This window comes from Schistocerca gregaria, chromosome 4 (genome assembly GCF_023897955.1).
Source record: "Schistocerca gregaria isolate iqSchGreg1 chromosome 4, iqSchGreg1.2, whole genome shotgun sequence".
NCBI lineage: Eukaryota > Metazoa > Arthropoda > Insecta > Orthoptera > Acrididae > Schistocerca > Schistocerca gregaria.
In genome coordinates this window covers 757,299,137-757,317,692 of record NC_064923.1, presented here as the reverse complement: position 1 = coordinate 757,317,692, position 18,556 = coordinate 757,299,137, and the positions used below count along the sequence as shown (strand labels likewise).

The following is an 18,556-nucleotide window of genomic DNA, read 5'->3' as shown; positions in this document are numbered from 1 at the left end:
TCTAAGATAAGTCGTAAGGTCAGTATTGCCTCACGTGTTCCAATATTTCTACGGAATCCAAACTGATCTTCCCCGAGGTCGGCTTCTACTAGTTTTTCCATTCGTCTGTAAAGAATTCGTGTTAGTATTTTTCAGCTGTGACTTATTAAACTGATGGTTCGGTAATTGTCACATCTGTCAACACCTGCTTTCTTTGGGATTTGAATTATTATATTCTTCTTGAAGTCTGAGGGTATTTCGCCTGTCTCATACATCTTGCTCACCAGATGGTACAGTTTTGTCAGGGCTGGCTCTCCCAAGGCCATCAGTAGTTCTAATGGAATGTTGTCTACTCCCGGGCCCATTTCGTCTTCATCTACATCCTCTTCCATTTCCATAATATTGTCCTCAAGTACATCGCCCTTGTATAGACCCTCTATATACTCCTTCAACCTTTCTGCTTTCCCTTCTTTGCTTAGAACTGGGTTTCCATCTGAGCTCCTGATATTCATACAAGTGGTTCTCTTTTCTCCAAAGGTCTCTTTGATTTTTCTGTAGGCAGTACCTATCTTACCCCTAGTGAGTTAAGCCTCTACATCCTTACATTTGTCCTCTAGCCATCCCTGCTTAGTCATTTTGCACATCCTGTCGATCTCATTTTTGAGACGCCTGTATTCCTTTTTGCCTGCTTCATTTACAGTATTTTTCTATTTTCTCATTTCATTAGTTAAATTCAATATTTCTTATGTTACCCAAGGATTTCTATTAGGCCTCGTCTTTTTACCTACTTGATCCTCTGCTGCCTTCACTATTTCATCTCTCAAAGGTAAACATTCTTATTATATTGTATTTCTTTCCCCCATTCTTGTTAATCGTTCCCTTATGCTCTCTCTTAAACTCTCTACATCTGGTTCTTTCAGTCTATCCAGGTTCCACCTCCTTAAATTCCCACCTTTTTGCAGTTTCTTCTTAAAAATTTATATTTCAACATTAAATTGTTGTTATTTTCGAAAGTATTATTCTTTATAATTGTTATACATGAAACAAAAGAAACGAAAACTGCAAAAACGTGAAAAATGATTGTTCAAATATTTGCCTTGGTGTTTTGCATCTGGTACTATCTACTAGAGCACAGTTCATTTTCTTAGCTGTATCATGGTGCATTGATAATATGTGTTCTCCTGAGTTTGTTATTTATTTTTTAATAAAATGTGCATGAGTGATTACAGCCATTAATTTTGATATAAGTTATAAAATCATAAATTTGGTGTTCTATATTTCGAGATCACACTGTTGTTTATTTATTTACTTACTCGTGTCGAGAACATAACATACATATATAGCCGATAGACAACCATTTACAATCAATGTAAGTACCTGATTAAATTCCACACGACATCCAAAATTCCTCCGTTTGAACTGTTGTGTCATTGGCGGTAACCAGATCGTCCATCGGGCATGGGGCTGGGAGGTTTCTACAGCTCAGCAGGTGTTGGTGATCTTGCTGTTCGCCACATTCTCATAGTTCATCTCCTGGAGAGAAACCCCGTTTCTTCAAATTGACCTTGTATCGGGATACACCAGTTCTCAGCCTGCTGAGGATCTTCCATGTTTTGTATGGGAGGTGACGTTCTTTAGCAAGCTCTTCTTTAGGGCTGTTCCAGTACCTCTCTGATGGTGAGTTACGCCAAAGCTGTATTCGACAATTTGCAGGTGACATTAAGAGTGGTGCTATTGAAAGGAGGAAACTCTTTCTTGATCTTAATCGTGGACGCTCGTATTCACATCCGAACAAGAAGTGTCTTGGATGTGTCCTGTTTCCGCTTCTCTTTTTCTGCTGCTGCGATCAGGGAGCACGAATTCACTCTTGTGTAAAGTTTTGGTTTCTTTTAGTAAATGATGAAGATAAATTTGCCGAGCAAAACTATCAGCAGCTTCCACTCCCACCCTCCCACGCTTTCTGCCGTTTCAGCACTGCGTGGCAAAAAAAAGTGAAGTTCCCATAAGGGGCGGAGGAAACTAAGTTATACTTCACGTCTCATGATGATAGGGGATGTTATTTCAGTGACACAAAAACGAGTCAAACTAACATATAACTTGGCAGCAAGAGCCCCTTATCAGGATGACGTTGTGCCCCATATTCCTGAATGCATGCCCTGATTTGTGTGGGAAGAGTGCCACAAAGCCGTCGTATCCTTTCCTGAGGCAAGCTGGACCACAACAGATCCTCTATATCGTGTACAGTGTCACTGTGATGGAGGTGACGTCAGAGCTGGTCCCAAACACCTCCTACTGGGGAAAGTCCTAGGGACCTCACTGGCCACAGAAGTTCCTCAACGTCACAGAGACAAGTGCCATGTGTGGACGAGCATTATCCAGTTGAAAATTATTACGATTATACTGTCACGCGAGAGGTGACCTAGGAGAACACAATATGTCCACGATATACCGTTGTGCCCGCAGAGTTGCATTAGTCACTATGAACCACAACCTGATGTCATGCCCTATGGCTGTCGCACCACGAGCTAATCAGCCAGCTCACGTCGCTACTACACTTGCCGGCGATGGTCATCCAGAGTACTGCAGAACCTCACTTCGTCACTGAACACAATGTGACGTCACTCGTCAGCGGTCCATGTTTCCCTGTCGCGGCACCGCCCCAGACACAGCTGTTTGTCAGTGGCAGCCCACGCTTGGGGCGCCCATTGCCTACTTCCACTGCTGCCAGTCCAGTCAATGGTGCTGGATGACACAGTGGAGTCCGTTACCTGTACTCGAATGCCACTCGCAGGTATGAACTGACTTCGATGTGTTTGGTGCACAATAAGCTGATCTCCCGTTGTGATGTTCAGATGTGCTCGACCGGTATAAAATGGTCCAAATGGCTCTGAGCCCTATGGGACTTAAAATCTGAGGTCATTAGTCCCCTAGAACTTAGAACTACTTAAACCTAACCAACCTAAGGACATCACACACATCCATGCCCGAGGCAGGATTCGAACTTGCGACGGTAACAGCAGCGCGATTCCGGACTGAAGCGCCTAGAACCTCTCGGCCACATGGGCCGCCTGTGCTCGACCGGAACCTTGAAGACGAGAAAACCTGCTGTCTCTTCTCATGCAATCCAACATCATGCCTCTGTTGCTCACAAATGCCCAAGGAATCTGGATACCGCACGACTGGACCACCTAGCCAAATAGAGGTCCACAACGATCTCTCTTTCAAACTGTGTCAAGTACTGATAATGCTGCATCATACAAGCATTAGGCATCCCTGTGTCATTCGCAGTGGTAACTTAACATCTGAAGCCGTTCACACCCCTTACGTACCCTGCCACGCCCTGTAACAACACTATTCTCTTAGACAGTATACTTTTAGAATACTGCTGCACGGTGTGGGATCCTTACAGGTAGGACCGACGGAGTACATCGAAAAAGTTCAACGAAGGGCAGTACAATTTGTATTATCGCGAAATAGGGGAGAGAGTGTCACTGAAATGATACAGGGTTTGGGGTGGACATCATTAAAAGAAAGGCGTTTTTCGTTGCAACGGAACCTTCTCACGAAATTCCAATCACCAACTTTCTCCTTCGAATGCGAAAATATTTTGTTGGCACCGACCTACATAGGGAGAAACGATCACCACGATAAAATAATGGATATCAGAGCTCGTACGGAAAGGTGTTCGTTCTTTCCGCGCTGTATACGTGATTGGAATAATACAGAATTGTGAAGGTGGGTCGATGAACCCTCTGCCAGGCACTTAAATATAATTTGCAGAGTATCCCTGTAGATGTAGACGTAGATGCAAATGCGAACAACACGAATGCACTGTGGTCCCGTTCTACCTCTCACAGAGATTTGCAGCTCTAATCGTTTACATGCCCACTGACGTTGTGTCCGTGTACGAAGTTATCCGACAATATCTCCTGGATGCTTCATATTTTTTGTCAGACAGTATATTTATGGTGCGTCTTTTCTTTTGATATAAGACGCTTAGGTCCCCAACGATATTACCATTTGTCGCAATGACTTTTTCTTTTGATATAAGACGCTTAGGTCCCCAACGATATTACCATTTGTCGCAATGACTGTGACTTATTGAAACAGAGATCCTTTGAACATACAGCAACGACGTTGTTCCACAGAATCACATCCAGCTTTTAATTGTGTAGATTGACAGCACATCTGTAATACGGGAAAAAGGTCCATAGCGAAATAAATTTCATAATTACGGTTGTGCTCTGCAACCGTGGCAGGAGCCATTTACAGAAGGATTATTAATGCAGTGACGATTTCATAAGATTATATTTTATCAGCATTAAACGTAAAGCAAATAGACGATGCTACCGTCTCCTCAGATGCCAAAGTTACAAGATTCAGTGTTGGTACTTCATGTGTAATATGAATCGAAATGTGTAGGCTGTTGAAGAACACGACAATGTTAAGAAATTCATTGTAAAATATGACTGCTTGAAAATGAGCGAAGCGGCATCACTCTTATCACTACAATTTATTTTCATCCATTCATTAAGTCATCCATTGCATTCCACAGAGCCCATGAAGAAAGTGAACCTTTAGGACGTATAATGAGTGAAGATATATACGAGGACTACTTTTTCCGAGATATCATTTTTCGCGAAATTAAAAAGACAGTGGAATCCACAACGGTTTTATTAGCAACATTTAGGTAAACTTTGCAGATATGTCTCTACACAGAAGCGTCTCTGAGTTAGATATTTATTGTAGACTTCTACCAACTTTCCAATACGGCTGTCAGTTCTCTGCGCTGGTTTGCACCTCGTTGTCTGTGAACTAATGCTGTCCTCATAGCCAGTGGTTCGTGTGTGCAAAGGCATGACAATCACAGGGAGCCAGGTCTTGGCTGTATGGTGGATATGAAACACTACCCATCGAAAACGCACAGACTGTGTCGCCCGTTGCATAACAATTACATTCACAGTTCCAGTTATATGGCTCCCTCCGTGTATGGCGATTATACGACTATGACGTGTGGGGCCTGAAGATGGCATCAGTGTAATGCCGAAAATGGTAGCACATAAGAAGTTCATAAAATAAATTCCTACAATACATACGGCTGTTGGTAAATTATTGCATCAAGAAATACATGCCAGCCGTTGTCCACGGTCCATAATGGATCAACGAAGTATTTTAAGTTGTAGTTGCCATTCTAGAGCAGAAAGCAAAAGATAGATATAATATTATACTTGTCGACCCTCACCTTGCATTCCAGATTGACGGCGCCCTCTTCGGATAATATGGCCCTCAGGCATTCGAGGAAGCGCGGCTTCTTGTAGTGTTTCGGAATTACCAGCTTCAGGAAACAGGACGTTACGCTGTGCCCGAAGTCGTTCGATGCGACGCACTTCCACTCAGCCTGGAACAGGAAAGAAGTTTGAAAGAACCAGCATACTTAAGTCTCTAAATCTCGATTATCAGTTCATAGTCGCACCCTGCAGCTCTATGGATACACTTACGATATGTTAAGAGCTATATGCCTGTCCACTGAGTTCATAAGCAACTGTCACCTGAGTCAGTATTGTTGCTCAGCCGTTTACGGCATTCAGGTTGAGTACCACACCTCCACTAGTTGATTTGGGGAGGGAAGTAGACAGTGAGGCCATCGGTCCCACCTGATTAGGGAAGGATGTTGTAGAAAGTGCACAGTGCCCTTTCAAAGGAACCATCCCGGAATTTGACTGAAGTGATTTAGGGAAATCATGGAAAACCTAAATCAGGGTGGGCGGACGCGGGTTTGAATCGTCGTCCTCCGGAACGTGAGTCCAGTGTGGTAACGACTCCGCCACCTCGCTCGGTACATTCGCTAAGACAGTTTCATAGATACTGCCTTTGTAAGACAAGAGGAGAAAAGTCACAGGTGACAGTAGGCCTATTTGAATGTAGTTAAGATTCTCTTTTCTCTTATAGCGAATTTAAAAGACTCGCTGAGTTAATTATAACTTTTATTACTTTCTTTTTCTTGCATCAATAATCATTCTTAAAAAAATAAACAGAATACTTTTAGGAAATGCACTGCCAAATTAAAGTGAAAAGTGAACGAAAAATAACGATAACGGCATGACGGATGTGTAGACCTACAGCATAGTTGAGAGAAATAGTCTTTTGAGTTTACGTTGTGGAATCTTTGTATAACAGCTCTTCGTATCAAAAAAAGTGACAAATGTGTAAAAAGTAGTTGTGTGGAGTGAAAAGATAGATGATAAACTCAACGGGCGTCTAAACAGCGCCTGACATAATACCGTGGCTTGAGACACGATCATGCATACAGTGAAGGAACTGATGGAGACTGATGCTGTCGGTTGATTGTAAGCGGCTTCTGACACCGCGTTTATCTCCATGTGACTTAGAGTAATAGGCAAACTTAATTTGTATACCTACCCCCATACCTTTGATCTTAAAAGTAGGGACCGAAGCGGGCAATGAGAGCGTGTATGAACTAGCTCAGCAATAGGCTAAGAAGACCTCCGCTTTTAAGATAAGAGTGAAGACCGAAGGATGGAGCAGAGGTACGTAAGGAAAGGAGTCTACAATTCCAAGCAAATACAAAAAATTATATACTACTAATATAATGTGCAGACGTCTGGCATTGGAAAATTTTGAACGCTCGGTTCCACAAGGTCGTTGACATACAATAAGGAAAAAAATGGTAGGAGGACGACATTGCGGTTTTACCTTTTAAACTGTGGACACGGTTCACTCTAGTAAAATTTGGAAAATAGCTTATAACACTGTTATAAGTGATTCGAATGCATGAAGAATATGTTGATGGAAAGCAGGAAGCAGACATACGCAACAGAAAGTTTCGAAGCTATCAGCAAATAGAACAGCGTGACATAGAACTTATAAAGTGATCGCAAAACATCCTACAACGCTTCAGAGATCCGATACTTACACGACACGACATGTGTCAGGAGCCAAAGACTCTGCTTAAATGTCACTACGAAAGATGCAGCAACACTAAAGTGACTCCTTTGCGAAACCAGCCTTCTTCTAGGTTTTGAACGTTTTCTGTTTCCGTTCACGCCAGTCTAGATGCACTTTGTTTACAGCAGATATCCGAAGCTATACTAAGATACAAACGAACCTACTCCTAAAATACGTGGATATTCTTCAGCTGCGGCGTGTTCTTATTCTTTTATCATCGACATCACCATCGGAATCGTGTTACTGCCGGGTGGAACATTTCAACATGGCGCAGGGTGAATTCCGTCTACATATGCTGTTGCATAACAGTCAGTACCAAGATTAATCCTTTTACATTGTAAGGAGAGAGGCCAGTAAATGCTTGGCGAAAGCCATGAGATCTTATTCCATGTCTCGTTTCATTGTTTTCCAACCCCTGTCTGCCCGTCCAGTTTGGCAATGAACGGTGACTGGTGGAAACTGACTGCTTTGTCCGCAGCACTGTGTCTACTCAGCACTAGAGCAGTGGGAAGGCTGCTCCTTCATTAAGATTTTGCCTCCGTCAGCTAACTCTTTGAAGGAGGGCATCGTCGTGGTCTCCCACATACGTAGACACTTTGAAAGGACGGTGGTCACTGTAGCTAACCACACAGTTTTCTCACTTTACCGCTGAGGGGCGATAGTTCTCTCAACTAACCAACTAATTACTGTTGACTAAAGTTTCATGGAGAGCTGCATCTAACCAGTCTCAAGACTGAATACAACAACAACAACAAAGTTTCGCTAGATGGCAGCAGAATCACAGTGCAGCACTTCTGCCACGTATTTATGACACGAGCAGATTTTTCATGGATTGTTGGTGTTGTTTGTGGAAGTGTCGTGCATTTCTGTCTGTATCTCTTCTTAATGCCCCTATTTTTGGTAAGTAATTCTTCATATGTATGTCCTGACCTTCCATAAATCGACAAGAAATATTTTTATTCGAATAGAATTTTGGATACTTCACAGACGAATTTCTGTGTGGTTAGTGGCGCTAACCACCGCCCTTCTCCATCCAGTAAGTCTCGCCAAAAAAGAATGACAGAGGAACTCGAACATTATTTTATGAAATTCCTTCTAGTGACGAGAGTATTGACAGCGATGACAATGACGCGGCATTCTCTACAGACCGTCAAAGTTCTAAACTTGTTTACAGCTGTGTGTGTCGAGCATTGGTGAGTGTGACGGTAGCAGTGAACGTGATGAAACAAGTGAAAACAATGCGGTGCCACTCGTAATTCCATCGACTACTCGCTGGAGGCGACAAACAAATCTTGACCAAGTTCCATTATTTACTGGAGAATATGGCGTGAACAAACAGAACTTAAGGCCAGATGAATGATGTTCCGAGTTTTTGTTGAAACACGTGTACACCATGTAGTGTTTCAAACCAGTCTGTATGCAACACAGACAGGCAAAACCTTTCGTCCGTGGCAATGAATATGAAATATTAACTTTTATCGGAATAAATCTTCATATGGGAATCACTAAAAAAAAACCTAGCTGCAGAGATAACGGCAGCACTGATACAGACCTTTGTGGAAGTTATGTATCGAAGCTAACGCCAGTAAAAAGACAGATAGAGTCGACTTATGACGAACTACACAAACTACGTACGTTACTATTCGTAGGTCATTTGAACACGAAATTTCGAGATTGCCATACAAAACATCACAATCTACCTGTTGACGAAGCAATAGTTAAATTGAAAGGCAGATCATCTAGCAAACAGTACGTGAGAGAGAAACGTATAAAGAGAGGGTAAAAAGTGTGGATGTTATGTGATGAATCATCATACAATTAGAAATTTTATATTTAGACAAGAAGAGTTTCACAGTCACCCGTAGTAGGTTTAGAACTGAATGTGGTTTTAAATTGAACCAGTGACCTTCATGGAAAGATCCATTATTTATACGGAAAATTATTTTATATCGTATGATCTGTTTAAGAAACTAAGTCCAGTGATCTATACGCTTGTGAAACAATAAATCCCAGGAGGAAAAACATGCCGAAACGCAAGGAGGAAAAGGAACTTGAGAGAAGGGAATTCAGTTACATAACAAGGAATAATGGAGTAGATATCTATAGACAGAAGGATAACAGGATGGTCAGTGTGATTTATATATGTCATATACAATCAGAAGTGTCCACAGTAATTAGAAGGATGAATGATGGAACAATAACGAATATCACTTGCCCTCTTGTGTTGAATGATTACAATTCCCGGATGAACTATGTGCATCATTTTGATCGACTAAAGTCAGACTGTGCTACAGACAGAAGAAGCAAGAAAATATGGACGAGATTCTCTTTTCACTTAGTACACTGCTGAGTAATAAATGCATTCATTACACACAAGGAGACTGAGACGAAACAGTTCTCTAAAACAGACTTTCGTCGAGAGGTGTACAGAAGTTTGTTGGCTTCAAAAATTGTTTCAGAGGCTGCTGCTTCATCCTCTGTATATAAAAATAAGTTGTCTCAGATAAAGGCATACGCAGACGAAAGTATTTGCCACGAAAGTAGTAAATCTCAGTCCATTCGCATATCATCTAGAAGATGTTCAATATGCAGTTCAAGAAAAACTCTGTCCGGAACAGTGTGGATGTGTTCAGTATGCAAAGTAGTTTTGTGTCTCATAGCGGCAAGAACTGTTTCAAGAGAGACCACGAAAATTAAAAGAATGGTACACCAAAGTTGAACCACCAACTACCGAACTTGTACACTGTAATGGGGTGATGGTTAGCTGCGGTGACCACATTTAATGTCAATATTTTGTTGTTGTTAAGGTGAATATTTACAAACCTATTGTAGAAAACATATCACCATAATAAAACTGAAGTGTTACAAGTGGATCCAATTTGAAATATGTAAATTATTGTTCATGGCCCTTTGGGGTAAATTCTTATGGCATTTCGCTGCCACTCAAACAGTAAAGACTAGTGTAGCCCAATGATGAGCAGCTGCTGGCAGAATTGAAGCTGTGAGGGCGGGTCCTGAGTCGAGCTTGGGTAGCACAGTCGGTAGAGCACGTGACACCGAAGAATGAAGGTCCCGAGTTCGAGTCTCTTTGCGGCCCACAGTTTTAATCTGACAGTAAGTTTCATAAGGATATAATGATTGAAAATATAGTTTTTGTTATAGACGTTTACTTGTGACATGCTATGCAGGAGTAACTAAATGTTAAAAAAGCTTTGGCGTTTGTCGAGACTGCCTCCAAGTTGTCGGAGGAAGTTGCCATACCTGGTCGACGATCTCGAGTCGCTTGATATCGAGGTTGACGGTGCCCAGAGTCTCCGTAATGATCTCGTATCGGTCGGAATCCGCCACCAGTTCGTCGTCGCGGTACCACGTGACCACTGGCTCCGGGGATACAGTGACTGCAACAAGACAAACGTGAATCTAACTTTCAAGTTTCTTGCAGCCTCCACGCTTACTTGTCAGTGTTGTCTACGCATCATTAACATAGTTTCAGAGCTTGTGTTTGTGGAAACTGTGACAACTGAAACAGGCAGGGGTATGCGCATTCAAAACTACGTTTAAGTTTTGCGGCTGAGTAGCAACATCTATACAGACATGTTGGACGTGGATGTTGTAAAGGACGACAGAGAAGCACTATACGAATTATACGCTAGCGTACTATAAGTGTTGCAAGGAAGATAAATAGCTCTCATTGATTCAAAAGGCACCATATTGAGATCAAAGATAGACACTAAAGAAGCGTCCTCGAAAATTATGCAGATTCATAAACAACGGTTGTATGCTGACACATTCTTCGTTCTAAAGGTAACGTAAATGGAACATGTGACGTTGGGACAACTCAAAGGGGAAAGATAGAAACCGTAAATGATTATTATTAATAAAAACACAGAAGGTCTAACAACAATGAATGAAGAGTTTCTACGGAAACCTAACATAATCAAGATTGTAAGGCTACGGGAAACGCACTTCTTTCAACAACGGACGATGAGAAGGACAGTTTAATCCAGTCTTTGTTATTGTGGGTGATCCGGTGACCCATAAAAGTGTGGAATATGTCTGTACATTCATCCGCACACACATCACGCAATTATATTTTATCAGTGTACGGAGATCGCGTTCAGGAGAAGTCACAAATTTAAGTACAGACAAATTGGAATTTTCGCCACTCACTTGATAGCAATGTCAATACAGTCGACACAGTTCCATAGGCAGATCAGCGCTCCAATAAACGCCATTGGGTGGGGAGGTGAAACTACTCCAATTAATAGAACTGATGACAGACTTAGATTTGGGGACGAAATAACCTGGCAGTCTGGGGGGGGGGGGGGGGGGGATAAAAAAAACTTTCAACTCATGCAGCTGTATCTTCCAAAAATGATTTCTCGCTGTCTCCCCAAACGTGGAAAAATTTCCAGATCGAATCCAACACCAAAAACAGACCCCATCAATAAAATTAAAGGGAGCCTACCTTTCTCAAATTATTAACAATGAAGAAAGTAATAAAGATAAAGATCTGCTCTCCGGCCATGTTGTAGTCTTCAGTTTGAAGACTGTTTTGATACAACTCTACACCCTAGTCTACGCTGTGTAAGCCTTTTCTTCTCTGCATGAGTGCTGAAACCTAAATCTGTTTGAAACTACATGCTGTGGTCAAACCTTGGTCTCCGTCTATAATTTTAACCTACCCCCCCCCCCCCCCCCCCCACACACACACACACAAAAAAAATAATATTTTTTCCCAATTCGATTCAGTGCTGCCTCATTAGTTATCCGATCTACACATCTGATCCTCAGGCTTATTTTGCAGTCCCACATTCCTTTGTTAGTTAGTTAGTTACATGTTCCACAGATAATTTGAAGTATTTCTTTATCGTAATTATGTATAACGAGTCAGTTTATAGGATATTTGTACAATGATTGATATGTAGTTTTGCTATTAATGAACTACATTTAAAAACAAGTCTTTTTTCAGGCTGCCAGTTTCTAAACGGAAATTCGTCCGTGAAATAGAAAGAGTTGCCCAGGAGAAATGATTTTATGTTAGATTTAAAACTTGCGTTGCTACCTACTGTCAGATATTTTATGGTATTGTGAAATTCGGCAAAACCTCTAGTTGTAAAGTATTGAACTCATTTCTAAGCCACTGGCAGCATTAATAATGGATAATAAAGGTCATTTTTTCCTCTGGTTCTGTAGGTATGTACATCATTGTTCTTCTTAAATTGTGATGGCTTATTTATGACGAAATTCACTAGCGAATAACCTGTATTGTGATGGTGTCTCCATGACGACCGCAGCTGAACATCACATATTATTGTTATTGTTCGCTTTTGTGCAACCACTGGTTTCTTTCTAATTAGTGGTTATCCCAAAAAAAATTATTCCTTAACATATTATTGACTAGAAATATGCAAAATATGTCAGGAGGCTGAACTTAATTGTTTGGCAAGCTCAATAATTTTCTTCTTCCCGTTCAATTATTTGGCAATATTTACATCCAAAAATTGGAGCATTCTACCATATTTAGTGACTTCCGTTCACGTGCTACATCCGTTGTTGGTATAACTCTTTTTGTCGTACAGAACTAAATATAGTGTGTTTTCTCAAAATTTAGGGCGAGGCCATTTTCAGAGACCACTTAATCATTCTTTGAATGTCATTAACAATCTCTTCTGCAAATTTCTCTCTAATGGGCTTTATGATAACACTAATATCGTTCAAAAACGTGCCAATCTGCTTGTTGAATGTTAAGTGTAAGGCTATTCACATATATAACGAATAGGAGGGGATTCAAAATTAAACAGTCGTGGGATTCTCTTTGTGACTGTTTCCCAGGCTCTAAAATTTTCTAACCTTCCAACATTTTTTTAACTATTTGGCACACGTTTTTGCATTTTGTTTGTTATAATTCAAAATAGTTGTGTGTAAAGCCATGAGTTCCATAAAACTTGAATTTTTCTAAGTGTGTAACATGATTTGCACAATCAAAGGCCCTAGAAGGATCACAAAAATGCCAAATTTATATATTTTATTATTTTAGGCTTGTAATATTTTATGAGTGAATGTATAAGTAGAATTTCAACACCCCTTAAAGAATCCAGACAGAGATTCTGAGTAAATTGTTTCTAAGTAAATGTGAGAATACTCTTGAATTTATTAATTTTTGAAATATTTAAGAAAAAGATGTCTGTAAGGAAAATGGACGACATTCATTTAAGCCTTTCTTATCAACTTTGTTTCGAAAAGGTTTAAAAACTGTGTATATTAATCTCTCTGGAAAACTTCTCTGTGTCTATGATGATTAATATGTGGCACATTACCTGTTAAGTTACAAGAACTTTCCCATCAGCACCATATGAGCCTATCTTTTTCAGAATTTTCGTAATTCTAGTAATTTCAGTGAAGGATGTTGATGGTACTTCTGTTTGATTAATGTCTTGTGGAATCCCATTTCTAATATATTCTCTCGTACTTCAAATGAGCCATTTGATCTACTGTTGCTACTGCCAAACATCTTAACCTATATTGCATTTGTACAAATTTTTCTCTTTTTCTTACGCCTGATTTTAATTTCCTTAGTTATGCATGCCTTAATTTTTTTTATAGATTTCTGGCTAACGTTTTAGGTAAGCTACTTTCAAATATTGACATGAAGTTACTATGGAATAATTTGAATTAGACATTAGTATATCTTTCTACCTATACCTTATCCCATATGACCTCTTTAAGCTTACTCTTAAAATACTGTATTCTGTCCTCACTAATAAGCCTTACCGCTATGTATGAATTTGCTCGAGGGCTGGAAGGTGCTATGTTGTGTATTTCCATCTGTTATGGAAGAACATCCGATAATCTGTTAACAAATGGGTACACATTAATTGTTTCCATCTGAGCAGTGCCTATACAAATGTTATCAATCCACGTCCTACTACGTATCTTGCTACACATGAGTTCGAGATATGATTACTGAAATTAGATGGAAGAGCGAAAATAAACTTGCCTGAAACTTTCATCATCTACGTGACACTTTCGTTACACGGCTGCACTTCAGACAAATGCCTTTAGGAGACTTACTAGCTCTTAAATTTATATGAAACGATAACAAACTTCTCTTACTCAGAAAGGCTCAAATGTTCAAACGTTCGAATGTGTGTGAATTCCTAAGGGACCAAACTGCTGATGTCATCGGTCCCTAGACTTACACACTACTTAAACTAACGTAAACTAACTTACCCAAAGAACAACAAACAAACATATTCCCTAGGGAGGACTCGAACCTCCAGCGGGACGGGCCGCGTAATCCGTGACATGGTGCCTCAGAAAGGCTATTTTTGCTGTTGTAAGTCTGCGTTTTATATCCTCTCTACTTTCTGCGTCGACAGTCATTTTAGTTCTCCAACTGAAAAACTCATCTAGTACTATTAGTATCTCATTTCTCAACCTAATTACCTGAGTATCTACTGAATTAATTCGATTAAATTTCGATGCCCTCGTTTTACTTTTGTTGGTATTTATCTACTGGTGATTAACACAATAAATTGATAAAATAAAAACATTAAGAGATGCTAAAAGATAAGATTTCTTAAGGATAAGACCTATACTGATCATGTTATGCTGCAGAAGATGTTGATATAGGAGCTGTGATCAATTATTCAAAATGACAGTCACAATCGCATTATTTATTTTGTCGCCAACTGGTTTCTACCCGCTGTGGGGTCATAGTTACCAACCGTGCACAGGCAGGGTGACGACTCCAGCGAGCGAACAAATGGTGTAAATTGTCCTGAAGATGACCCCATCGCAGGTTGAAACCGGTTGACGACAAAATAAATAATGCGATTGTCACTGTCATTTTGAATAATTGATTGTAAGTAAACCAATCGCTGCTACGTCCACACAACTATGTTGTCTAAAAAAATAGGAGCTGTGGTTCTAATGGAGATAGTGTCTATCTGGGACTAGATGGCCAGCTCCAAGAAGGCGTGGCTATGGAGCCAGGCTTTGTGAAAGCAATTGGAAATGGTATTTTAGTTGGAAACAGATGAAGGGGTGCGGACTGAAAAAAAAATTATGTGTCATTATTGCGAGATTAAGGGTAGTGGAAAAGGAGTAGACAACGTTTTTGGTAGGATAAGGAGATGCTGTGTGGGAATAGGCAGGAGTGAAATCAAACAGAGGTATCTATATGGGATGAAGTAAACTGTGAGTTGTTGAGGTGCAGCCGGCGCGGTCGGCCAGAGGACAGCTGCAGAGCAGTGCGCGGCGGCGGGCACCTTGGACGGTGAAGCGGAAGGGCTCGTCGATGCGCGCCTCGCAGCTCTTGAGGCCTCGGATGAAGCGCGGCGCCTGGTTGTGCGAGAGCAGCGCCAGCCGCTCCTCGTCGCTCAGCTGGCTCTGGATATCCTCCACCGTCAGCTCGGCCGTGCTCGTCGCCTCGCCCATGCAGTTGCGCGCGATGCACGAGTAGGAGCCTGAAACAGACAGGGACAGGCGTGAGGCTCTCGTCGACAGCGGCAGTCGTGTCAAAAGTAAACCTACAAACAAGATTCTACTGCTCACAGCACAAACTTTTTTTGAGTACGACTACGATTTTATCCTAATACTTTACTTTATTTGCGCTTCACTCTTTTCGGCTAGTATGGGGGTCGCCTCCGATTCTCAAGCACTCCTAATATGGCACATTTATTGTTGCAGCGTAAAGCCAGTGGCGGCGAGCCTGTCTGGGATGACAGAGAAGAGAAGGCTGTGAGAAGAGATCAGCCAATCGCACGCTGATCACCTCCCTCCATGACGACAACGCGACAGCAGTGGCCCCTAGTTGAAGACCATATAAGCGCCGCCCCCAACTGGTGGCAGCCCCCCGCCCATTTCCCCCCTCTCTTCCTCTCCCTGCCTTCTTCCCTTCACCCACATCTCCTTGCGCCTGGCAGATCCTCCGTTTTGATCATCGTCAGTGTGCCACGTCAGTGCTGTGTTTAGTGCTGTTTCTCCTATGCGTCGACAGGTGTGCTTTTAATTCTGTGCTGGCCTTGCACCTAGAGTTACTATCGGTGTTAGTTATGTGCTACGCCATCCGTCGATACTTTTATGCTCCAGTCATACTGTGCCTTGTGTTCTTTAATTGTCCCAGTGTGTGCGCTACTTTTTAATCTCCATTTTCCAGTCGCCCCTTTTTTGTCTATTGTCTTCCACGATGTTCCCCTTTTTTTATATCTATGTTCACCATGTTTCCTCCTTTGTTATTTTTAAATGTCTTCTATTGTTTGTTCAAAAAAAATGATTCAAATGGCTCTGAGCACTATGGGACTTAACATCTGTGGTCATCAGTTTCCTAGAACTTAGAACTACTTAAACCTAACTATCCTAAGGACATCACACACATCCATACCCGAGGCAAGATTCGAACCTGCGACCGTAGCAGTCACGCGGTTCCGGACTGAGCGCCTTAACCGCGAGACCACCGCGGCCGGCTATTGTTTGTTCTATGTCTTTCGGCTGAAGAGAAACGCATATGCTGCTGCCAGCCCGGCCCTATAGGGAATTGAAATACAATAAAGGAAAAAGAAAGAACTGGTGGCAGCCCACTTCGACAGCAGCCTCTACGTTAGCCACTTCGTTAGGCGACGCAGCGTAGCCTCTTCATTAGCAATCTCTACGTAGCACAGTTAGAGATCAGCAGTCACTGCCGTTCAGTTGACAGACTTTTGTTATGAGCGGTAGCTAGAACCAGAAGGGTTACTCTTGTTTGTCTGTTCTGAAGGAAACTGATTATTTTGTATGTCGCCGTTTGCTTGCGACACATCTGTGCAATTCCTCTTGTGGATGATCGTGTATAAAGGACTACAAGAATTCTCAGATCAAAGTGAAGTATTTGTGCTTGTCTTGTAATAAAACTCATTAATATGAGCTGTTTGATTGTTTGTCTAGTGAACCGAGTATTCAGGATTCCTAGACACATAATTTATAATAATTTTGTCCATTATTTCCAAAGGCCACATTTATTTACGGATTTGTAGCTGATAAAGTATTTATTTTCTATTTCCCAGTACGAGTTTCACAACTAAAAGTTATTGTTTTATGGAATACAAACAAACAAATATTTTGACAGATATAGGCAAGTAAGTAAAATTCGCCTCTGAAAATAATGGGGAAGATCATAAAAAATGTGCCACACCACAAGTGCTTCAGGATGGGGCTGCCACCCCAAAAACAGTCGCCATGAATGAAACAGAAACAAATAAAATAAAAGCAATAAATTGAAATTGCTATTAAAAAAAAGAAAAACGCTTTCATTGGCTATACACCCTCAAATATATTTGCCCGTCGTAATTAATGAAGGAGATTGCGACAAGTATAAATTGCATTTAAGCAGGTAAAATACAAGAGAAAGTCTACTGTTCAACACGACGCAGAATCAATGCAAACAAAAGATAATAAAAACTGCACTCTCTTACGTATTCTTTTCGGGGCGTCTCACGTAAAACAAAAACTAAGTTCCTCAAAAATAAAATTTCCTCCTTTGGTACAAATCACTCAGTTACACTGTCCCCTTGGCAAACTAATTTTATGTGTGGATCCAGATTTGTATTTTAAGATGTTCTTTCCAAAACTCCATGTGAGCTTCTCTGCTACGCGCTTAGTCTGTTAGTGTATTACAGGTACCACGTCTACAAATTCTGTTTGCGTTAACTAGCTTAGAACTTCTCTCAGATTGTACACCGTTGTCCCTCAAGTGAACTATGTGGAACACACATTTGAGAAATATCGACTTGTTCCTGTTTCCAGAGCAGATGTTTACTCTTTCAAGTATCATGTCGACGTTTGTTGACTCTCCATGTCTGATATAGTATGTAGCACGCTAAAAAGTTTCATAAACAACTGTAATTTTAGTTTCTAGACTGTGTGCCTCTTTCCTCATTCTCTCTCGTCAATGCATCCAAGTTTTTTTTGTGTGTTCTAAATCGAACAAGGTTGCCTTTTTAGCAAAAGTACTGGTATATTCTTAAATTATGACTTCAATTATATTCAGGTTTTGATGACGTGTTCCTGTTCATAGACGTAAACATATGACGTAAAGATATACCGGGTGATCAAAAAGTCAGTATACATTTCAAAACTGAATAAATCACGGAATAATGTACATAGAGAGGTACAAATTGACACACATGCTTGGAATGACATGGGGTTTTATTAGAACCCAAAAAATACAAACGGTCAAAAAATGTCCGACACATGGCGCTTCATCTGATCAGAATAGCAATAATTAGCATAACAAAGTAAGGCAAAGCAAAAATGATGTTCTTTACATGAAATGCTCAATATGTCCACCATCATTCCTGAACAATAGCTGTAGCCGAGGAATAATGTGAACAGCACTGAAAAGCATGTCTGGAGTTATGGTGATGCATTTGCGTAGGATGTTGTCCTTCAGCATCCCTAGAGATGTCGGTCGATCACGATAAACTTGCGACTTCAGATAACCCCAAAGCCAATAATCGCACGGACTGAGGTCTGGGGAACTGGAAGGCCAAGCATGACGGAAGTGGCGGCTGAGCACACGATCATCACCAAACGACGCGCGCGAGAGATCTTTCACGCGTCTAGCAATATG

General features: G+C 41.1%; 1 protein-coding gene across 1 annotated transcript in view; it reads right to left on the bottom strand.

Moving 5' to 3' along the window:
* LOC126267904 (muscle M-line assembly protein unc-89-like) overlaps positions 1-18,556 on the bottom strand; it is a gene marked incomplete at its 3' end in the record, with an annotated part of 447,423 nt that overhangs the window by 66,611 nt on the left and 362,256 nt on the right. The window contains exons 9-11 of the mRNA XM_049973214.1: positions 15,219-15,416; positions 10,207-10,343; positions 5,222-5,377 (exon numbers count right to left, since the gene is read on the bottom strand). Coding sequence (XP_049829171.1) covers positions 5,222-5,377; positions 10,207-10,343; positions 15,219-15,416 — 491 coding nt within the window. The remainder of the gene's footprint in view (positions 1-5,221; positions 5,378-10,206; positions 10,344-15,218; positions 15,417-18,556) is intronic.